The sequence below is a fragment of the Arachis stenosperma genome, chromosome 7 (genome assembly GCF_014773155.1).
Source record: "Arachis stenosperma cultivar V10309 chromosome 7, arast.V10309.gnm1.PFL2, whole genome shotgun sequence".
Lineage (NCBI taxonomy): Eukaryota > Viridiplantae > Streptophyta > Magnoliopsida > Fabales > Fabaceae > Arachis > Arachis stenosperma.
The window spans coordinates 85,009,429-85,034,903 of record NC_080383.1 but is presented as its reverse complement, the minus strand read 5'-3'; the positions used below and the strand labels follow the sequence as shown (position 1 = coordinate 85,034,903).

Below are 25,475 nucleotides of genomic sequence, written 5' to 3'. Positions count from 1 at the left end.
TAGGATTCACCTTCAAGAATGCGACTAAGGTCATCGACGCTTCATTTCCCGCATTCCGCCCATTGGCTCCTCCTCCGTTCCCATTACCAGCCTACTGTCCCAACATCTCAGCAGTAGCCTGCATAGTAGCAGCCATGTTTTCTAAAGCAGCCATAAAATCGGTCAGATTATTCGCTAGATCGGTTCCCTCATTACCTCGTCTATGTCCATGAGACACCATTCAGGTTATTTTCACACCAAACAATTGATATCAAAGTGATCAGTCTCAGTATCTCAAGTCTACTGCTTCAACGTCCCAAAAGCATACTCATGTATATATCTTAAATAGTACATAAATACAACTCAGAGTATGCTCAGAAGCATAATTAGTCCATTCCTCAGGCTCTATAGGAACGAACTGCTCTGATACTATAATGTAACACTCTACCACATAAAGTTTTATGCTTAAGTTATAAATCAATGATGGCGAGGCATTACAACACCTGAAAGAAAGATACATACATAATATTTGAAGAATGATATAACTAGAAGTCTGTGAAGAAAAGATAAACAAAATCGAGTGCCGACATTCATACACGAAAAAATAACATAATATATATATATATATATATATATATATATATATATATATATATATATATATATATATGTACATAAGTTCCGAAATAAGATACATAATAATTACTAGTCTCGACCTGCGAAGGTAAGGCTGTCTAGAATATTACAAAACCAGAAGGTATGCAAAATAAGATCCTGTTTCTCCAAAATAAAAATCTCTAAGAGGAATATACAATAATATTCTTAAAAGTGGAGAAATGTTAAATCCAAAATAAGCATCAACAGAAGTTTCCTTCCTTCGCCAAAGGAATCCTGCACACTCAGCAAGGTGCATCACGTCCGATCTGAAAATAGAAAATCTATGACGAGTGAGAACCCGAATGTTCTAGTAGGGTAATAGTTCTAGATAAAGACTATATAAAGAAACATGAACCCAATAGACAATCCTAATCTCCAACTTAACCGAAGTTCAAGCCTAAGGCTCAACTAATCCATCCAGGGTTAGTTTACTAAAATCTCGGGTTTGTAACTATCTTTGGTCTCAATCATTTCCAATGTCACAATTTCTCAGTCCAGTATTCAGTGCAACAGTAACAATCACAATTAATAATTAATGCAAGACAAACACAATCAAAGAGCAAGTACAACAAATATTACAATTAGCAGTTAAATAGAAGTATTCATATAGGCAAGCTAAATTAATACGTACACTAAAACAATAGCAATTAGATGCATACGATGCATGTCTAGTCCTAAATAGACCATTAGTTCACGTGTTGGTTGGTTTCCCATACCCGACAACATTCCTGAGATAGGTGTTACGTATTGCCGTCCCTATCTCAGAAAACATCCCTTCCATGAGCATTACGTATCGCCGTCCTCATGGGGGATCATTCTTCCAGTCTCAAATGAGTGTTATATATCACCGTCCTTACTGATCCATACTCATAGTCTCAAATGGGCGTTACATATCGCCAACCTCACTGAGCTTTATGCACCATATCTCAAGCAAACGTCATGTATTGCCATCCTCACGAGATTGGGCCTAATATCGCATCAGAATTCATAACCATCTTTAGTTATAATCACAACTTAATCAATTCCGTAAGTCCTCATATACAATAACCCCATTAGTTTATCAGTTATTTAGTCTCATTATCTCGTGAGCGGGACTAACTACCGTCCTCACCGTGAGCAGGATAAACCTCCATTCCCACGACATTCTCGTCTGGTTAACCAAGTGTTTATCTAGGAATAATTCAACTTAATCTATTATATTCCTCCCTAGTATATACAAAGCTTAACAATTGTTTATTTGACTCCATACGGAGGTTAAAAGAGGTTATAAACAAGCTGGAAAGGCTAAACAGTTGAAAATTAGCATTTCGTAAAATTCTGCACAGTGGTGCGTACACACACCTCGTGTGAACGCGCTGAACTTGACTCGGTTTGCACAAGAAATCACATTCGTGCGCACACAATCCTCGTGCGTAAGCCAAAAATACTGTAAATTCTGCATAATTCAGTTTTCAACACCCATTTTCAAACATGAATGACTTTTGCCACAATTTATTTTTCTTCTGTTCTTCGACGGCTTTAAAGTTCTCATTATCAACTTTAATTCAATATATGTTTCACTCAATTTTAAGCTTCGTGTGCTAAGTTATGGCCCATTGAAGTTGGCCAAAAATCACTTTTTACACAAAAATTTTGCATAACTTGATTTCATCATATCCTCAAATTTTCCTCTTTCAAACCCAACATAAACCAATTTCTAGGCATCCTATACACTCAAACCAATTTTAAATCACATCCTAGCCATTCAAGACCTAAAACAGCCAATTCTCCTCAATTAACCATTTTTTATTTACATCAAATTTATTCAAAAAGTCATAATTCATTCACAATAACAACCACAATAGAATTTAACATTTTCAATACCTCAATTGAAGCTTATAACATACCAAAAAGGTGCACCTCACTCAATCACGACCTCCGACCCAAATTTTTATATCAATAATCTTAATAGAAATCAAACTACAATTTGTAATCAAATTCAATTTTATATAAATCAAACCACAATTTGTATCCAAATTCAATTATATATATATATATATATATAAATCTAAGATCATCTAACCTAAGTTTTCACATAACTTTACATAATATTTACCCAAAATTAAAATTTGTACCTTCGTTGATGGCGATTTTCAAATCTCGTTAAATCTCATCTTTGATCACACCCAAGCTTTAATCAACCAAACCAAGCCTCACTCATTCTACCTCCAATCAAGTGACGCACCCAAATTCGAACTAAGTCAATTCAATCATTCAAGTTACTCCATTCAATCTAATTACATCAAATTTTCAATTGTTCACGCTAGGTTTTCGCATATAATTAGAAAAATCAAAGGAAAAGAGTTCTCTTACTTTGTATCACAACCTTGGGTTAGAACTCCACTAGAAATTGAGATTAATCAAAATCACAAACTTCAACACCCATAATCTAAAAATATGAAATTACCATGAAATAGAGAAATGGGATAGAATTTTTGGGATTACTTACCACAAAAGTTAGATAGAATCGAAGAGGATAATGAGATGATCGCGTGGCCACAAACAGGTCATCAATTGGAACTCCGATTTGAGTGAATAGTAACTAGAGCTAGTTCTCTTTCTCCCTTCTTTCTTCATGGCTCTCTCCTTCCTTTGGTGAATGAAAGTTATTTTTGGTGAAATGGAGGGTGAATCACGCCCTTATCCCTTTAATGAGGGGCAAATTTGTAATTCGCTCTTTGGCCCCACCTAGAGTCAAAAATCTTTAATATAAGTTTTTCGTTTTTATTCTAAATATTTTATAGTTATTTTTACAGTTTTATTTTTTCTCATACATAGTACCAGGCAGACTTAAGTACGTACAGTTAATTATAACGGCAGTATACATTTTTTTGCAATTAATTATATTTTCGCGCTCAAATTTATTTTTTAAGTTAAATTTTTACCAGTAATTTTTTAAATTATAAATTTTAAATCTTTTAACCCCTTTTTACTTATTTTTAATTTATTAATTAATTATTCGGTAAAGTACTAAATTGGTCTCCTACGTTTGAAATTTATTCAGGATTACGCCCAAATATAAATGACTAATTTAATACTTTACCCTTAATTATTTGTATTATTATTTATCCAGGTTTTACATTTCTCATAATGCCTTTATTTGATTTTGCTCCAAACTAAGACTGGTTACTCAACCACCCTTAGTTTGAGGTATTGTTGGTGTAATAGAAGAAGATAGAAGAGGAACTAAATTTGATATGATTACTCAACCACCCTTAGTTTTACGTTAATTGTACGTTAATTAACTATGCATATAATCCAGAGATTATTTTTAATATAAAGATGAAGATATTGTTTTAATTGAATATTGATATTTAAAATGTATTACAGTATTGTGAAAGTGAAAAAAATGTGTCTAACATACATCCTGCATGTTGCCAAAATGATGACACGTGTTCAATACGTATTTTATATATTATTAGAATGATGATGTGTCCAACACACATCTTACATGTTACAACACACATCCTACATATTAACTCTCTACATACAAAATTTATTCACATATAATTATACTAAATAATATCATTTTCAAAAAAAAAATCAATATTTTTTTCGTATAAAAAAAATTAGCCTATATAATCACTTCAAACTTCAAAATACTAAATTAAAGATATTTATGAGATTCATTCAGGAATACAGCTAGCAGAGATAGGCTTTGTCTTACAATTCACACAATCACACATACAATCCTTTGTTTGCTCTGAAATCGCAATTCCACGTGCTTGCAAGTTGCAGTTCTCGGTGTCATTTCACGAATTCATGATTACCTACAAATTGCTGTCTTATTTAAATTTATATAGCCCCGAGTGGCACATCTTGATAACGACCCTTTTATCCTTCTCGGATATGATATGATTAGGTAGGTAGCAAACACAGGATAGAAATTTCGATCAGCAAACATATTGCGAGTAAATTTTATCCCATTATAAAATTCTTAGTTTATTTGTCTCAATATGTAAAATTTAGCTCTACCTCATATGCAATGGATAGACAAATCCGTAGTGTACGAAATATTAGATGCATTATAATATTAATTGGAATTTGTAGGTAAATATATGGGTTAATTGTCAAAATGATTATAAAAACTTATGTGTACATTAATTTTTTTAAAAATACATTCTTTAAATTAATCTATGTAAAATACAATAGTAAATCAAATTTGTCATTCCATTAATTAGAGGATGACTATCAAAAAATAATTTATATCATATGCATTGTCTAGCTAATAAAAATTTTCAAAGACCAATTTAAAACTTAAATTGACATGGTGCCATTTTTTAAGGATTAATTTTACTATTAATTCATAAAAAAAATTTTATATAAATATCTTATCATATGTTATTATATTTAACAAACGAAATTCTAACCTAGGGGCGTTGGAGAAAAATAGATATATGTCATCTTGACTTTGGAAATGGAGTATACTTTCAAGCTTCAAATAAATATCATAGTCATTGATATTTATATTTTATATTTATATTATATAAAATTTTAAGTTATATGCATTATACTACACATATAAGATATCTCTCCTTTTCTGTTTTGTTTTGTTTTTGAAAAACAGGTAAATATAAAAGACATCTCTACTTTTGGAGAGTCAGATAGCACCTTGTTCTCAAAGTTGTTCATTCGAGCCCATAGTCCATTAAAAATTTATAATGTTGTTCCTAAGATCAGATAAACCCTGAATTTCCAAATAAATTATATGTTTCTTCACCCTAATCCAATTGGTTAGTTACTTAATTATGAAAATCAGTACCAACAACCAAAAGCAAAAGAAAAAAGAAAAAAGCGAAGAGCTCTGTTGCTTAGTCTTCAACGTGTAACATGCCTTAACATAGAATATAATCAAACAGAAGAGAACAATAAGCATAATCACTGAAGTATATATTTATATTAGATTGAGGCCCACAATCATTATTTTACTATTAGTTTACATTCTTCATTTTCTGTTCAACTCAAATTCCAATTAACACTTCTTTTTCGTGGTAAATTACATTACTAACTGGTTGCTGGAGTGTGTTATTTGTACTCATTCTTGCTTCTTGCTCACACAGACACCCCTCTACTATTGGATGAGACATAATATGGGACTCATTTGACATAATCATTTACTTAGCTTGATAAACGAGTCAAAATGAGTACACAAAAATATTTCTTACTTAAAAGAAGTTCACACCTTGGATTGAACTCCACAAACCAAATTAGCTGGGACAGCAACATCGATCATTTTTGGATATGAAAGGTTAAGATCTGTTGCACGAATCAAATATAACCATGTAAAAGTTAACTTTGATGTTTTATTTATAATAAGTAGAACCTTATAGTTTGAGGTGACCTAATTTTCAATTATATTTCTATAGTATAAAAAATTTTTAATCAGATGCTTATTTTGAAAAACAGTTTAGTTAGCACTTACTTGCCATGATATTCTTGAAAGTTTCCTGGAAAAGAGGCATAAACAATGTCAATAGTAAGTACTACATATCTTGGGGCTAACCAGCAGTATTATTATAAATGAAATTTCCGCAAGTTGATAACCTTTTTAGTTAGTTATAAAACAAAATTTTGTCATCACAATATGAAAATTATATTTTTCTTGATCCTAGATCAAAACAAAAGGATTTGCTCATGTTTCATGATCAACAAAACAGCATCTCGTAGTAGATAGTTCAATGAATGGTAAGCAAACACGATAATATAAGACCATTACTCTCTTATCTACTAATCAGAGAAGAAGTAATTTAATGTTCTTTATATTATATTTGAAAAAATGTGAACTATATATTTTATAAACAAACTTGTTCATGAATATAGACCATGTTTCAAAGAATCCTCGATTACATTTTCAAGAGCTCAGCTTCCCTGACAAAAGTTATTTATCACAGAATATTAGCTTTGCTGTAAATTGGATGTCAGTTGAAGCATTCAAATAGTAGATCCGACCCTAAAATGAGGAGATTGGTAAAGTTAGAAACTGAAGTTCCAATTACCCTTGAATCAGGGTATTGGGACTCACTGACTCGCACATGATTTAAATTTATAATCCAATGGTGATTCTTACTTTCCATATTTCCATGCTTTGAGGATCTCTCTTTTGCTCAAATCACAATCACATGTAAATCTCTTATTAGAGTCTCTAAAAGAGTGTCTTCACACAATTCACAACTATATGTTCGGTTAGTGGATTGAGATTATAAAATATGGACATTTTCAAGCATTACCTCATCCTTTGTTAGCCGTGGATTGTACTGCATCTCCTCTCCAACAGTGCTTACCTGAAATCAGTAACTTGTAAGCAACTCTCTAATAATAGGTTTGGCAAGCAAAAACCTAAAAACTTTCCATACACTGAATCCTTTGTAGTCATGAGCTGGGTAGATAAATGTATCCTTGGGCAGTGTAAAAATCTGTTTCCAAAAATATGCGAGTGAGTCATAATTATACCCAACTTTTGGAACAAGAAATATATTATCTCTCTTAGTTCTTGGTCAACTTGTCTGAGTTTATGCTTAACATAATGCATAATCATCTTAAAGTCATGCCTGTGAATGTACTGATTTGTAAAGCTGCTCCGAACTCCCACCCTGCATAACAATTACAGAATCAGATACAATTGACTACATATAGTTCATTGCTTCAAAATAATATGGTAAGAATCACCAGCCCTGTATCAGTCTATAGGAAAAATGCAAACTTATCCATTGTTCTTCGTTCATATAACTCTGAAGGCCTTTGAGAAGCAGAAACAAAAGGAAATGGAAATACAGTATTATATACCTGAAAGTCGGTCCTTCCACATCCACGTATTAATAGGGCATCTCCAGTGAATGCCATCCTAGGTTGAGGTTGATCAGAAGCATCTCCTGTAACATAGGTAACGCAACCCAAGGTATGACCAGGAGTAGCTCGAACCTACAGAGAGCAATGCCATAAAATGTATTACAGAGTAGCTCATACAATAAATCATAACATAAGTATGATATCAACACCCTTGCAAAAGAAGAAAAATAAATCCACTTGACAAAAAAAATGAAAAGGAAAAGAATAGCCGATAGTCAACAAAAGAAAAGTGAGTTATGGCTTGACCTCTTTTTTTATCCCAAGTGTACAAGGAGGCAAAACTAGTAAGAGAATTCTTCATTTCATCCTTGATAAAAATAACATTGAGTCATTATGGATTGGCCTCCTTTGTTTCTCAACAAAAGTTTACAGCCTTAAATGCCATCTTTTCAAAGCGATCATAATTTAGTATATATGATTAAGCTGCAACTCATCTCTTTCAAAAAAAAAGACCTGCAACTAATGTCTAATGACATATCTATCATTTATCTATACGCCTAACTAGTTCTTAAGGTAGCCGTATTTTAACTGATGTTGTTTTAATAACTAGAGGCTGCATCTAATTCTATTTTAACACTTCCAAATATTTTATGGATCCAATTTTCAAATTTATCAAAGACTACAAAAGCAATCTCAAACCTAATGAAATGTAATGTATTATTGATAATTCCTTGTCATTAGGAAACCCGAGACACAAAACTCAATTTATAGCACTCTAAATACTGGGCATTGCAGAACAAAATAGCTGCAACATCAAACTAGCCCTGCAGCTGCAGCCTTACCCATAGTTACTGAAATCCTGGTCCAGGAACAAGTATGCAGCTCATTGCATCACATAATTTGCTACTTTTTATGATTAATTATAATTTAAAAGTATTCCCTTAGAGATAATCCAGCAGAGAGTATGCAATACAAAGGTAGAAAAAGAGAATGAAGGTCACTATGGACTCACCTCCAAAAAAAGATCACCAAAATGGACTTTATCACCTGGTTCCACAAAAAGATCAGCCGTTGCACCACTTGCTTTCGAAATAATAGATTTTACACCCGGAACTTTGCTCTATTCAAAATAAGTACACAACAAAACACATATAAAACAAATTAAATGAACATAACAATAATCCAACAGCTGCTCACCTTGATAAGGCCAGTCCCAGTGACATGATCAGCATGTACATGAGTGTTCATGGCATACACAAGCTTCAATCCCAGCTCTTGGATAAGGGATAAGTCTCTATCCACTGTTCTATCTACAGGGTCTATCAACTAAATTTGTTTTTAAAAAAAAAAAAAGAATTCATCATTGACCAATTCAAGATAACAGAATAAACCATTATGCAATCCCTCAAACACTTGGCACGCATATCGAAAGAGACCCCACTTTCAAAATCAAATTTTTATTCAGAATAAGGAGACACCACTTTTTTCTTGAAAAGCTTGACCCTCATAGAATCTCTCAGACAATTCCAGCAGTAAAAAAAAAAAAAAGAAAGAAAAAGAAAACAAAAAGTTGGAAACTTACAAGCGCTGGTTTATCGGGGTGTGATGCATCAGCAAGAAGGTACGTGTATGTAGACGATTCCTTCTCGAAAAGCTGGCGAAACAAGAGCTTTGAGGAGGAAGAGGAAGAAGAAGAAGAGAAAGAAGTCATTTGTGATCGAAGTGCGAAGGTAGTTCTTTTGGGAATTGATGTTGAAAGAGAAACAGAGGTAAGAGGAAAGGTTGAAGCTTTGGATGCAAATAGAGAAACTCTAACGATATGATGAAAACGAAGCATCTTTGGGTAACTTAAATAGTTGGCAAGTGTTGACGAATGACGAGGAGAGAGAGAGAGAGAGAGAGAGGAAACAATGGAGAATGAATATGATGATATTGTTGTTGGATGATGATAAATTGATAATGCTAAAGTAGTTGTTGGCGTTGTGAATGATAAAAATAAAATTAATTTAATAATAAGAAAATAATAAAGGAATTATTGAGGACGATGGTTTCGATTTTCGATCAATTTGGCATAGGAAAGGTCGCAAATGGGAGTGTAAGGAATTGCCGAAGGACGACGAAGGTTTGTCACTATTGTAGTATTGTTTTTGTATTTTGTTTCTGGGGTGGCAGGTCGAGGTGTCAGATGAAGATACAGTGGACCACTCCGTCTGTGCAAGCAATTTATGGTACCCTTTTAGGAAGTAGGAAGTAGGAACTCCTAGAATTGAAAAAAAAAAGTCCTATTAGAGAGGAGGGTTAGAGAACTAGTAAATTTTATGATTTATAGTTATCAATTAATTATTATTGATATTTTAATAATGTGAGATTTTATTAAATAATGAGAAATTATTTACTTTTTTTTATTGGTTAAGTGCTGTCTAAATTTTAATAAAAATACAGACTTTCTATATTTTTTTCCTCAACGATGAATTTCATACGATAAGGTATCTAAATTCTAATTTTGTATGACTTTTTAATAAAATTTTTAAATTATCCCACCATTTATCTTCAAATTCATTTCTATTTCCTCTCTTCTTTCTTATATTCCAAACTTTCATAATAATTATTATCCAAATATTTTTACTATCTCTAGAACTCTACTCTGATGACCTTGAGGTTGTGACACCTTGAGGTTGTGGTAACATAGAATTTTACGCTTAATTTGTAAATCAAAGGTAGTGAGACGTTACAACGTGTAAAAACAACATATGTACATATATATATTTGAAGGATAATTTAACTAGGAGCTTTAAAAGAAAAGATAGGTACAAGCATAGAATTTTCGTCACTCTCGTAAAACGATAATGGTAAAAAGCGTAGATTACAGAAACAAGAGAAACAATATATATATATATATATATATATATATATATATATATATATATATATATATTTTACGTAATCTTGCGTTTATGCTCGTTTGTAATTTTCGATTAAAAATTGAGTTTCGTTAATCCAATTACAAGCTTGATATTATTAATAACAGTGTTAGTGTAACTTCAAGTTGGTAACACTCAAAGTTTCGGTATGAGCGTGTCAAGTTAATACTCAAATTGGCCCCTAAAATTTGACCCCTGACTCAATTTAGCCCTCAAGGTTTCAATTGGCTCTAATTGTACCCTGAAATTTTGGCCCGTGCTTCAATTTGGCCTTTCCGTCGTTATCCATCACCAGAAAGCTGACTTAACAATTTTGGTTGACACCTGGCACCCTAGCAGTTAGATGACATGGCAAAATGTTTGAAGGCATCAATTTAACCCCTAAAAATTTCAAATAAAATCTAGAAGTCCCAATTTTCCCAAATCGCAAGAGTGTCTCCAAGAGTTTAGAAGAATGTTAGGAAGCAGCAGCCAAGGCTCAGGTAGTTCTAGTAGAGCTCGTTCGCATGGTGGCTGGGTGAAGAACGAACACCGTGACAGAGGTGGGAAGGTTCCGCATTGGTGCGGTTGTGGGTTGCGTCCTATTCTTCGGTGGTTTGGGATGGATTCCAATCCAGAAAGACCATTCTATAGATGCTCTAACTATAATGTGAGTTGGTTGAATTGTTGCAAGTTGATTGTGTGTCTTATTTTTCAAATGCTTGTTTGTTTTGTAGTTGTTCTTCCTCTCAATTTTTTTTTTGAATTTTTGGTGTTGTAGACTACCGATAAGAGATGGTGCAGCTTTTTTAAATAGGCAGATGATGAAGAAGAAGAAGCCATAGTTGACAGAAATAAAAGTTCAGTTAGTAAAGACCATTGAAAAATATCTCTGGGATAAAAAATTAGTGTAGTTGAAGCTGAAATTAGAATATTAAAAATGTGAAATATTATGTTGTCTGTGTTTGTTATTATTTTTGGAATTGTCATTGTAGTTTATGGATTAGGTGGGATGAAATATATGTAACTGTGATATCAGTTATGTGAATGAAGCATTGTTAAGTATTTAATGACAAAATAGAAATGGAATTTTATGTTCTCTTGGTAATGATATATCTTGTAAAAATTCTTTAAAACTGAGATTATATAAAAGAGGAGGTATAATTTATGACCAAATAAGTATCAGAAGAGCATAGTTTGATCAAATTGGTCAAGCTGTTATGAGTCTGTATATGAAGACAAGATCAAGAGCTGGCTCTAATAACTATATATGTAGTATGCACTTCCATTAGTGAATAAATTTAAGTGCATAGTTCATTTGTGAAAACATTGAATACAAAATAATAACTTCGACTCTCAATGATTATCTTCTTTGTTCCCATGAAAACAAAAATAAATGAGATGTTATGACAAAAGAAAATCTAATAGAACCTTTTGTGGTTCTTGCACTTGACAGAGGATCCACAAATAAGTAATTCATTACGTAATTCATAGTCATTAATCATTGTCAATATCATAGCATTAGCAATAGTAGTATCTGTATCATACTTTAAATATCCTAGATAACATAGTTTCAAAATATCCTAAACCAAAACAGATTACTCTACATATAACATAGTAACAAAATATCAAAATAGCATAGTTTGATCAAATGCTCTCTACAAAATATGTTCTACACAACTTCCAGTCAACATTGCAAATCGTTTTCTATTTTGTTGTTGGTGATTTGAAGCCCGGAGTGGGGACGAATGTCATAAACTCTACCAAGCGTACAGTTGTCCCAGAACTTGCTCCTTGCATTGGGTCCACATTGAAAGTTGTTTTCCTCTTAGATTGCAGCTTCTCAGGCCTTGTCACCTGTTCTGGAGGTGGAGGTGGGTCTGATGGAGGGACCTAGTGTAATTGTTAACAGAATTAGTGACCAATACAACCCAATAAAAACCAATCAATATATTATCAAATAGTATCAATCAATTGGATCTACCCAACATTTACTCGTGTATTATAAACCAATACAAACCAGTTAACAGTTAATCAAATATTAGAAACCAATCACAACCTATTCCTGATTTTCTGGCTGTGAGTAAGTGGGTTGGGTGAGTACAATCTCTGAAGCATTTGCATCATCAACAGCTTGCCCTGGTGCTAATGGAGCATTTTCATTAATCTCAGCAGCTTGGGTGTTAGTAGTAGCAGCATTTGCTAGATCTGTAGTCTCTCCAGCCTTAGAATCTTTTTCTTTTGCAACAACAGCCGCTGCTGCAATAACAAGGGCACTAGCAAGGTCATCGGCTTTTCTATGAGCGCAACTCCTCTTTGTATGCCCTCTCATACCACAATAAGTACATGTGAATTCTTTGTATTTTCTCTTCAACTTGGTTTCAGTTTTTGACTTATTAACACTAGATGGCTCTTCATCAGCGTCCTTCCATCTTTTTTAGGTTATTGGCTCTGGCTTTCGCTTCATTTTAGGTGCATGAGGTCTATTGTGTTCACTTCTCTCCCAAAGATCCTGTCCTGGTATTGGATTGAGAGAGTGCTTGTAGGTATCTCTATAGGCTTCCATAGTCAGTCAATGATGACAAAAATCCTCAGAATTTCGATTTATCTTGGAGATGACTGCACATGCATGGACACACGGCATGCCTACAAAGACAGATGTTATGAAACAGTATCCAACAATCTATTTAAATAGAGACCAATCACCAGAGACAAAAAAATAGTTAAACAAATAACAACACTTAAATGAATACAAACCAGTCACTATCTAATCTAAACTATGTTTAATCAAATGATACAAACAAATAGAAATAAGCAATTATTGGCTACCTCAGTACCTGTTATTTGCCAAAACCTACAGGTGCATATGCTCTTTCCTAAGTCAACAGCCATGTTGGTAGGCCAACCGTGGATCTCAAATCTTTGATACTCTTCATCTCTACTCCAGATCGGTGTCCATTTTTGAGATTCTTTCCGGATTTTCTGCAATCGACTATGCTGGATTGGTGGGAGCTTACTAACATGGTGGGATAACTTGATCTTGTTTTTTGCAATGGAGCGCATCGCAAACATCCGAACCTCCTCTAATAAGGTAATTATTGGCTTAGCTGTGTATTTCTTGATCCTTGAGTTAAAAACCTCGCAGGCATTGTTACAAATGTTATCAATTTTTTTATCGTGTCGAAAATATGCCCTAGTCCATGCTTCTCTAGGCCACTTATCCAAATATGCCCAAGCTCCCTCTTGAGTCTCTATAACATATCCATCTTCTGATAAAAACCATGGCGAGTTCTTTCCCTAGCACACTCCCATAATAGTCCTCTGTACTCTTACTCTTTCCACTATTTGTTAAAATTCTTCCATAGATGCTAAACACAGAATCGATGGTGTACATTGGGCATGAGCTCCTTTACTGCTGAAGCCAAACCCTGAACCAGCAACACATAAAATTTCAATTATCGTGCCTCAAACAGACCCCCCAAATATATTAAGTGACCTCAAGTAGACCCTCGCAACGAATATATTTACTAATCACAGTCCTCACAACAAGTATGAATTGATTATACAAATACATTTACTCATTTACCTTTTACATGTCTGACATAAAAGTCCATTTATTAGCCATGTAGTCACCCAAGTCATCAAGCAGCAGATCCAAAAACCACCTCCAATTCTCTTTATTCTCAACATCAACAATTGCCCACGCAATTGAATATATATGGTTGTTGGCGTCCTGAGCCACTACTGAGAGTATTTGTCCCCCAAACTGAATCTTCAAGAAGGCTCCATCGAGTCCGATCAGTGGGCGGCAGCCAGCATTAAAATCCTTCTTACATCCATCCAAGCATGCATACATTTTTTCAAATATAGGATGATCCCCTTGAAGATATGTACCAATCTTTACTATTGAACCAGGATTACTCTTAAGTAGAGTTTCTGCATAATCTTTAACCAAACCATACTGGGCAGCTACATCACCGTAAACAATATTTCTTGCGTCCATTAAAGCTTTGGTTAGTGATGATTTGTTTAGGTCTAGGTCACACCTTCTCCTGAAATATGCTTTAGCCTCACTATGCTTTAAGCTCAGATACCTCCTCAATTTCTTTACCAACTTGCCAGCAAGCCATCTCCAGTTGGCTGCCCTGTTTTTGCTCATCCTAGGACATATGTGTTCATTCTTAAATGTTTTTAATTGCCAGCATGTCTCCTCAGAATCCTTGGATGCATAAGTAACCCATGGACATCTAACCATATCCTCCTCTCCTCCAATTGTTCACTTGCAAATAGCTCTGACTCTGTAGCTCTCATTCCTTCTAAATTTAATCTCTCTACCCTCTTGAATGGTGAATTCTCTCACAGCATCTATAAATTCATTCTTGTTGCTGAACTTCATTCCAACTTGTAGCTTTAGTTCACCGAATCAACCACCCTCGGAAAAGATTGGGTGCACATTGTAATACCCTAAATTTTAGCACGTCATGATCGTACCAAAAGTGATGCGTTACTGACCTGTTCTTCGTATTTACTATTTAATACTGAGCCTTTAGTTCGACTTCGCGTTTCAATTTTTAAGAAAAAGTCGAAAATTTTAGTTTATATTAATTAAAATCATATATCAAAGATCCCTAAGTAATACCAGTCACGTAGTTATTAATAAAAATCAACATAATACAAAGGAATCAAATTTAACTCAGATACAGCTCATGTCCTTCTGTATAAAATAAAATCTTAACTAACAAAAGCGAGAGAATTCTAGAAAAGTGACTCAACACATAAACTTAACTCAAATAAGGTTAATAATCGCCCGCAGCTTCAAACTGAGTCCTTGAACCTGTGTTACTATAAGGGTGGAAGATTTTGGGGTGAGAACAAACTACGCATTCTCAGTAGGGAATGGAAATGCCGTAAGAGTAATGAAATAAAATGCAAATAATTAACTTTACTCAATAAGCTTTTTGGCATTCTTAAATTAAAAACTTATAGTTTAAAAAACGAAATCTCCTACCTCCGTATGAAATCAAAATCAACGAAAGTTTTGAAAAAACTTTTTGACCGAGCTGTTGAAGAGGAAAGCATAAAAAATCATCTGTGCCTCCTTGAACTCCAGTTAGCGAAACCCAAGGGACAGTGAAACTACGTCACCGTCAGTTTCAACCGGACAAAAATAACGCCAACATATAGAGAAGGAAGATATGAACACTTTTACTGAATTAGATTTTTTATTAGAGTTACAGATCTTAAGAAATTAAAGCTAGAAGCTCGGTGAGGTTTATGGTTTTCTTCATGCAGCTTCGGTCTCTCACTTTCACCGTTAGTGAAAGTAAAAATGGAAGCAAAAGAAGCTGGGTGATGATTAAATGTGATATTAGATTAGGTGTTTTAGTTTTTCATATATATATATATACACATGTGTATATTCCTTCATGCCACGTTCATATATATGCACATATATATATACATATAGTTATTAATATATATGAATGATTATGATTAAATTATTGCAAATAAAATGTGATCCACGGTAATATATATATATATATATATATCAAGTTTTCATTTCTTTTCCTTTAGTTTTCTAGTGGCATCGGCCCAATAGAAACTTAAGTAATAATAATAATAATAATAATAATAATAATAATAATAATAATAATAATAATAATAATATAATAATAATAATAATTAATTTAAATTTTTGTTTTTTAAAATAATTTTTAATAAATAATTTAAATTAATAGTTAAGTTATAGTTAAATTAAATTTCGATAATTATAAGTTTTATTTAATTATTTTTAATAAAAATAACATTTTTTAAAACAAAATTTTAATATAATATAATAATTAATAAATAGTTAATTATTTAATTTTCAAAAATTCAGGGTGTTTTATCTTACACTACTTATAAAAATTTTTGTCTTCAAAAATTGTTATATTGAAATAAGTTCAAACTTAAATAAAAGAAAATAGAGCACACGAAGGAAAGTACAGCTAAACAGAGGTACATAGGGACAATAAGATTTGGTCGGGAAATAATTCAATCGCATTTTAAGGAGGGAATCCGAAACAAAGGATTCCAATGAAAATAATGAAAGAAGAGATGACATCAAGTTACTGAGCACAAATAAAGAGTTTACGTCGAAACATTCCCAAACCCAGTGATTCGCATTACCTATGAACTTTATTTGCCTATGACAATCCGTTAGTGTTTTCGTATACACCAATAATCAGTATTAAGTTGGCCAGATCTAATACTATGAGAAATGCAACGACCGACTAACAGCAATAATCAATAGACAGTCATGCATCTGACACAGACACTCAGAGTATGCAGTGAAGAATAGTCAGTCCATCCCTAAGGCTCTAACAGGAACGAACTGCTCTGATACCATAATGTAATACTCTAACTTTTAGCACATCATGATGGTACCAAAAGTGAGGCGTTACTGACCTGTTCTCCGTATTTACTATTTAATATTGAGCCTTTAGTTCGACTTCACGTTTCAATTTTTAAGAAAAAGTCGAAAAATTTAGTTTTTATCAATTAAAATCATATATAAAAGATCCCTAAGCAATACCAGTCATGTAGTTATTAATAATAATAAACATAATACAAAGGAATCAAATTTAACTCAAATACAACTCATGTCCCTCTGTATAAAATAAAATCTTAACTAACAAAGGCGAGAGAATTCTAGAAAAGTGACTCAACATATAAACTTAACTCAAATAAGGCTAATAATCGCCCGCAGCTTCAAACTGAGTCATCGAACCTGTGTTACCGTAAGGGTGGAAGATTTTGGGGTGAGCACAAACCACGCGTTCTCAATAGGGAATGAGAATGCCGTAAGAGTAATGAAATAAAATTCAAATAATTAACTTTACTCAATAAGCTTTTTGGCATTCTTAAATTAAAAACTTATAATTTAAAAAATGAAATCTCCTACCTCCGTATGAAATCGAAATCAACTAAAATTTCGAAAAAACTTTCTGATTGAGCTGTTGAAGAGGAAAGCATCAAAAATCATCTATGCCTCCTTGAACTCCAGTTGGCCAAACCCAAGGAACAGGAGAGTTACATCACTGTCAGTTTTAACCGGACAAAAATAACGCCAACATGTAGAAGAGGAAAATACGAATAATTTTACCGAATTAGATTTTTTTATTAGAATTACAGATCTCAAGAAATTAAAGCTAGAAGCTCGGTGAGGTTTATGGTTTTCTTCATGCAGCTTCGGTCTCTCACTCTCACCGTTAGTGAAACTAAAAATGGAAGCAAAGGAAGCTGGGTGATGATGATTAATTGTGATATTAGATTAGGTGTCTTAGTTTTATATATATATATATATATATATATATATATATATATGTATATGTATATGTATATTCGTTCATGCCACGTTCATATATCATATATATATACACATATGGTTATTCATATATATGAATGATTCTGATTAAATTAATGCAAATAAAATGTGATCCACGGCAAGATATATATATCAAGTTTTCATTTCTTTTTCTTTAGTTTCCTAGTGGCTTCGGCCCAGTAGAAACTTAAGTAATAATAATAATAATAATTAATTTAAATTTTTTTTAAAATAGTTTTTAATAAATAATTTAAATTAATAGAATAAGTTATAATTAAATTAAATTTCGATAATTACAAGTTTTATTTAATTATGTTTAATAAAAATAACATTTTTTTGAAACAAAATTTTAATATAATATAATAATTAATAAATAGTTAATTATTTAATTTTCAAAAATTCAGAGTTTTATATCTTATCCTATTTATAAAAATTTTCGTTCTCAAAAATTATTATATTGAAAAAAGTTCAAACTTAAATCAAAGAAAATAGGGCACACAAAGGGAAGTACAACTAAACAGAGGTACATAGGGACAATAAGGTTTGGTCGGGGAATAATTCAATCACATTTTAAGGAGGGAATCCAAAACAAAGGATTCCAATGAAAATAATAAAAGAAGAGATGACATCAAGTTACAGAGAACAAATAAAGAGTTTACGTCGAAACATTCCCAAATCCCGTGATTCGCATTACCTATGAACTTTATTTGCCTATGACAATCCGTTAGTATTTTCGTATACACCAATAATCAGTATTAAGTTGGCCAGACCTAACACTATGAGAAATGCAACGATCGACTAACAGCAATAATCAATAGATAGTCATGCATCTGACACAGACACTCAGAGTATGCTGTGAAGCATAGTCAGTCCATCTCTAAGGTTCTAACAGAAACGAACTACTCTAATACTATAATGTAATCCCCTAACTTTTAGCACATCATGATCGTACCAAAAGTGAGGCGTTACTGACCTGTTCTCCGTATTTACTATTTAATACTGAGTCTTAAGTTCGACTTCGCGTTTCAATTTTTAAGAAAAAGTTGAAAAGTTTAGTTTTTATTAATTAAAATCATATATCAAAGATCCCCAAGCAATACCAGTCATGTAGTTATTAATAATAATAAATATAATACAAAGGAATCAAATTTAACTCGGATACAACTCCTGTCCCTCTGTATAAAATAAAATCTTAACTAACAAAGGCAAGATAATTCTAGAAAAGCGACTCAACACATAAACTTAACTCAAATAAGGCAAATAATCGCCCGCAACTTCAAACTAAGTCCTCGAACCTGTGTCACTGTAAGGGTGGAAGATTTTGGAGTGAGAACAAACCACGCGTTCTCAGTAGAGAATGGGAATGCCATAAGAGTAAGGAAATAAAATGCAAATAATTAACTTTACTCAATAAGCTTTTTGGCATTCTTAAATTAAAAACTTATAATTTAAAAAACGAAATTCCCTACCTCTGTATGAAATCAAAATCAACGAAAGTTTCGAAAAATTTTTCTGACCGAGCTGTTGAAGAGGAAAGCATCAAAAATCATCTATGCATCCTTGAACTCTAGTTGGCCAAACCCAAGGAACTGGGGAGCTACGTCACCGTCAGTTTCAACCGAACAAAAATAACGCCAACATGTAGAGGAGAAAGATACAAATATTTTTGCCGAATTAGATTTTTTTATTAGAATTACAGATCTCAAGAAATTAAAACTAGAAGTCCGGTGAGGTTTATGGTTTTCTTCATGCCGCTTCGGTCTTTCACTCTCACCGTTAGTGAAAGTAAAAATGGAAGCAAAGGAAGTTGGGTGATGATGATTAAATGTGATATTAGATTAGGTGTCTTAGATTTTTCATATATATATATATATATATATATATATATATATATTTATCAAGTTTTCATTTCTTTTCCTTTAGTTTCATAGTGGCTTCGCCCCAATAGATACTTAAGTAGTAATAATAATAATAATAATTAATTTAAATTTTTGTTTTTTAATATAGTTTTTAATAAATAATTTAAATTAATAGAATAAGTCATAATTAAATTAAATTTAGATAATTATATGTTTTATTTAATTATTTTTAATAAAAATAACTTTTTTTTAAATCAAAAATTTAATATAATATAATAATTAATAATAGTTAATTATTTAATTTTCAAAAATTCAGAGTGTTACATCCTACCCTACTTATAAAAATTTTTGTCCTCCAAAATTTTTATATTGAAATTAGTTCAAACTTAAATCAAAGAAAATAGGGCACACGAAGGGAAGTACAGCTAAACAGAGGTATATAAGGACAATAAGGTTTGGTTTGGGAATAATTCAATCGCATTTTAAGGAGGGAATCCGAAACAAAGGATTCCAACGAAAATAATGAAAGAAGAGATGACATCAAGTCACAGAGTACAAATAAAGAGTTTACGTCGAAACATTTCCAAATCCCGTGATTCGCATTACCTATGAACTTTATTTGCCTATGACAATCCGTTAGTGTTTTCGTATATACCAATAATCAGTATTAAGTTAGCCAGACCTAATACTATGAGAAATGTAACGATCGACTAATAGCAATATTCAATAGACAGTCATGCATCTGACACAGACACTCAAAGTATGCAGTGAAGCATAGTCAGTCAATCCCTAAGGCTCTAACAGGAACAAACTGCTCTGATACCATAATGTAATACTCTAACTTTTAGCACGTCATGATCATACCAAAAGTAAGGCGTTACTGACCTGTTCTCCGTATTTACTATTTAAAACTAAGCCTTTAGTTCGACTTCGCGTTTCAATTTTTAAGAAAAAGTCGAAAAGTTTAGTTTTTATTAATTAAAATCATATATCAAAGATCCCCAAACAATACCAGTCACGTAATTATTAATAATAATAAACATAATACAAAGGAATCAAATTTAACTCAGATACAACTCATGTCCCTCTATATAAAATAAAATCTTAACTAACAAACGCGAGAGAATTCTAGAAAAGTGACTCAACACATAAACTTAACTCAAATAAGGTTAATAATCGCCCGCAGCTTCAAACTGAGTCCTCGAACCTGTGTCATTGTAAGAGTGGAAGATTTTGGGGTGAGAACAAACCACGCGTTCTCAGTAGGGAATGAGAATGTCGTAAGAGTAATGAAATAAAATACAAATAATTAACTTTACTCAATAAGATTTTTGGCATTCTTAAATTAAAAACTTATAATTTAATAAACGAAATCCCCTACCTCCGTATGAAATCAAAATCAACGAAAGTTTCGAAAAAACTTTCTGACTGAGCTATTGAAGAGGAAAGCATCAAAACTCATCTGTGCCTCCTTGAACCCCAGTAGGCCAAACCCAAGGGACAGGGGACTACATCACCGTCAGTTTTAACCGGACAAAAATAACGCCAACATGTAAAGAACAAAGATACGAACATTTTTACCGAATTAAATTTTTTATTAGAGTTACAGATTTTAAGAAATTAAAACTAGAAGCTCGGTGAGGTTTATGGTTTTCTTCATGCAGCTTCGGTCTCTCACTCTCACCGTTGGTGAAAGTAAAAATGAAAGCAAAGGAAGTTGGGTGATGATGATTAAATGTGATATTAGATTAGGTGTCTTAGTTTTTCATATATATATATATATATATATATATATACATGTGTATATTCCTTCATGCCACGTTCATATATATGCACATATATATACACATATGGTTATTCATATATATGAATGATTATGATTAAATTAATGCAAATAAAATGTGATCCACGGTAAGATATATATATCAAGTTTTTATTTCTTTTCCTTTAGTTTCCTAGTCGCTTCGACCCAATAGAAACTTAAGTAATAATAATAATAATAAATTTAAATTTTTGTTTTTTAAAATAGTTTTTAATAAATAATTTAAATTAATAGAATAAGTCATAATTAAATTAAATTTTGAAAATTACAAGTTTTATTTAATTATTTTTTATAAAAATAACTTTTTTTTAAAACAAAATTTTAATATAATATAATAATTAATAAATAGTTAATTATTTAATTTTCAAAAATTTAGAGTGTTATATCTTATCCTATTTATAAAAATTTTCGTCCTCGAAAATTATTATATTGAAATAAGTTCAAACTTAAATCAAAGAAAATAGGACACACAAAGGGAAGTATAGCTAAACTGAGGTATATAAGGACAATAAGGTTTGGTCGGGGAATAATTTAATCGCATTTTAAGGAGGGAATCCGAAACAAAGGATTCCAATCAAAATAATGAAAGAAGAGATGACATCAAGTCACAGAGCATAAATAAAGAGTTTACGTCGAAATATTTCCAAACCCCGTGATTTGCATTACCTATGAATTTTATTTGCCTATGGCAATCCGTTAGTGTTTTCATGTACACCAATAATCAGTATTAAGTTGGTCAGACCTAATATTATGAGAAATGCAACGATCGACTAACAGCAATAATCAATAGACAGTCATGCATCTGACACAGACACTCAGAGTATGTAGTGAAGCATAGTCAGTCCATCCCTAAGGCTCTAACAAGAACGAACTGCTCTAATACCATAATGTAATACCCTAACTTTTAGCACGTCATGATGGTACCAAAAGTGAGGCGTTATTGACCTGTTCTCCGTATTTACTATTTAATACTGAACCTTTAGTTCGACTTCGTGTTTCAATTTTTAAGAAAAAGTCAAAAAGTTTAGGTTTTATTAATTAAAATCATATATCAAAGATCCCCAAGCAATACCAGTCACGTAGTTATTAATATTAATATACATAATACAAAGGAATCAAATTTAACTCAGATACAACTCCTGTCCCTCTGTATAAAATAAAATCTTAACTAACAAAGGCGAGAGAATTCTAGAAAAGCGACTCGACACATAAACTTAACTCAAATAAGGCTAATAATCCCCCGCAGCTTCAAACTGAGTCCTCGAACCTGTGTCACTGTAAGGGTGGAAGATTTTGTGGTGAGAACAAACCACACGTTTTCAGTAGGGAATGTAAATGCCGTAAGAGTAATGAAATAAAATGCAAATAATTAACCTTACTCAATAAACTTTTTGGCATTCTTAAATTAAAAACTTATAATTTAAAAAACAAAATCCCCTACCTCCGTATGAAATCAAAATCAACGAAAGTTTCGAAAAAACTTTCAGACCGAGCTGTTGAGGAGGAAAGCATAAAAAATCATTTGTGCCTCCTTGAACTTCAGTTGGCCAAACCCAAGGAACAGGAGAGCTACGTCACCGTCAGTTTTAATCGGACAAAAATAACGCCAACATGTAGAGGAGGAAGATACGAATACTTTTATCGAATTAGATTTTTTATTAGAGTTACAAATCTCAAGAAATTAAAGCTCGAAGCTCGGTGAGGTTTATAGTTTTCTTCATGCAGCTTCGGTCTCTCACTCTCACGGTTAGTGAAAGTAAAAATGGAAGCAAAGGAAGCTGGATGATAATGATTGAATGTGATATTAGATTAGGTGTCTTAATTTTTCATATATATATATACACATGTGTCTATTCCTTCATGCCATGTTCATATATATGCACATATATATACACATATGGTTATTCATATATATGAATAATTATGATTAAATTAATGCAAATAAAATGTGATCCACTGTAAGATATATATGTATTAAGTTTTTATTTCTTTTCCTTTAGTTTCCTAGTGGCCTCGGCCCAATAGAAACTTAAGTAATAATAATAATAATAATAATAATAATAATAATAATAATAATAATAATAATAATAATAATAATAATAATAATAATAATAATAATAATAATAATAATAATAATAATTAATTTAAATTTTTATTTTTTAAAATAATTTTTAATAAATAATTTAAATTAATAGAATAAGTCATAATTAAATTAAATTTTGATAATTATAAGTTTTATTTAATTATTTTTAATAGAAATAACTTTTTTAAAAAAACAAAATTTCAATATAATATAATAACTAATAAACAGTTAATTATTTAATTTTCAAAAATTCGGGGTGTTATACACATCATCAGCATCATCATCATCACTCCACTCTTCATCTGAGTTTAGGGGGATTTTCAATTCTTCAGATTTCCAAGAGTCGTTTCCATCAAAATCATCGTGAATTAGATCATATGCATCATAAGATTCTTGGTTATTTTTTCTGTTGCCCAGCACTTACACCCAATCTACTTCTTCATCAGAATTCTCCACAACCATATCGTCATCTTCCTCTAATTATTGTTAAAACATACCAGCTTGATCTACACTTTAATTATTGTTAAAACCAATGAGCATTATTTTCAATCTTTAAGTAGAAAAGCAAATGAGAGAAAGTCATTATCCTATCTAAAAAAAAAAGAAAAGAGAATAAAAGGACAAAGATTTTTCACAACTGATTGCCAAAGTAGAACAAAAAAGTTAAAATCTTCACCCAATCAATTACATAACTAACAGTTACAAGTATTTGAATACATATATAATTGTTTCTAGGCCAAAATGGCGTGACATGGTTTCAATTTTTTTTAGCCACCCGCTGATTAGATATAACACCACAATGCTCAAAATGCACTAAAATATTGAATATGATCATTTACGACACCTCCAAGCCATAATACTAATGTCAATGTTTAAGAAAAATCAAGTAGTTCAGTTCATGATTATCACTTAATTTCAGATGTATAATAAAACACTCATGGTTGTCATTGATGCAGACAATGCTCAGCACAGAAAATACTTTATTTTTACAAGAAATTACCCAGTTAACAATTAAATTAAAATGGAATATGAAAGAGTAAAATTGTTATTTTAAAATGTAATATGAAGAATCAAAGACTGCTCAAACGAATAAAGAATTGAACGATTCAATTTATCACAGCTACATACATGCAAAAAAATTAAACCTTAGCATACAAAAAACTCTATCATCATCAACAACCATAATCAACCACATTCTCCCAAAGTTTCACTAACGAAGTAGAGTGAAAAAATTGAAAAACAACCTACAACCAACATTTTGAGAAAAAAAGAGCATGGTAATTGAGAGCAATGATTTTATTACTAACCTATTTTTCAAGAGATGATAACTCCTAGGTAATTAATCTTCACAATGGGGGGCGAAACAAGTAAGAAAAGCTTCAAACTTCCATTACTACGACACCCATGGTGCTTTTTTGACGGGAACGTATACGAGGAAAAGAGGAGGAAGAGAAAGGGTCAATTGGGTTTCACTTTTGAAGTGGTTAATGTTTGGGTTTTCATTTAACCCCTTTCTCATGTCAACGACATCGTTTCTAAAGATTTCAGCGCCAACAATAAAACGGCATCGTTTTGAGACTGCCAGGTGTCATTTAAAATTGCCAGGTCAGCTCTCTGGTGACGGAAAACTATATAAGGGCCAATTTGAGGCGCGAGTCAAAATTTCAGAGTACAATTAGAGTCAATTAAAACCTTTAGGGCTAAATTGAGTTGGGGTCAAATTTTAGGGGCCAATTTGAGTATTAACTCGAGCATGTCATATTGGAAATTAGGTCGTTATAGGAAGCAATTTGAAAAAGAAGCTGTCTGGCAGCTCACGCAAACGAGATTCTTGCGCAAATGACATTTCCTCACACGAACGACAATCTCGCATGCGAGAGCTTTTCTTACGTGTGCAAGGTTAGATTACGTGTCTTGATTAATGAAGCATGTGTATTCACGATTTGGGCTTCCCAAGGCTCCCAACAGTTGCGAGACGATATTT

At 32.2% G+C, this 25,475-nt stretch overlaps 1 protein-coding gene across 1 annotated transcript; it reads right to left on the bottom strand.

Annotated features, from left to right (window-relative positions):
* Positions 1–5,550: 5,550 nt before the first annotated feature.
* On the bottom strand, positions 5,551–9,565 carry LOC130939155 (persulfide dioxygenase ETHE1 homolog, mitochondrial). The gene is made up of 9 exons (XM_057867257.1): positions 9,044–9,565; positions 8,659–8,787; positions 8,474–8,581; positions 7,459–7,593; positions 7,224–7,265; positions 7,029–7,088; positions 6,903–6,956; positions 6,098–6,122; positions 5,551–5,931 (listed from the first exon to the last, which is right to left on the bottom strand). Exons 1-9 carry the CDS (start codon positions 9,296–9,298, stop codon positions 5,852–5,854), a joined length of 888 nt encoding a protein of 295 aa, XP_057723240.1. The 5' UTR covers positions 9,299–9,565; the 3' UTR covers positions 5,551–5,851.
* Between the last annotated feature and the right edge of the window lie 15,910 nt (positions 9,566–25,475).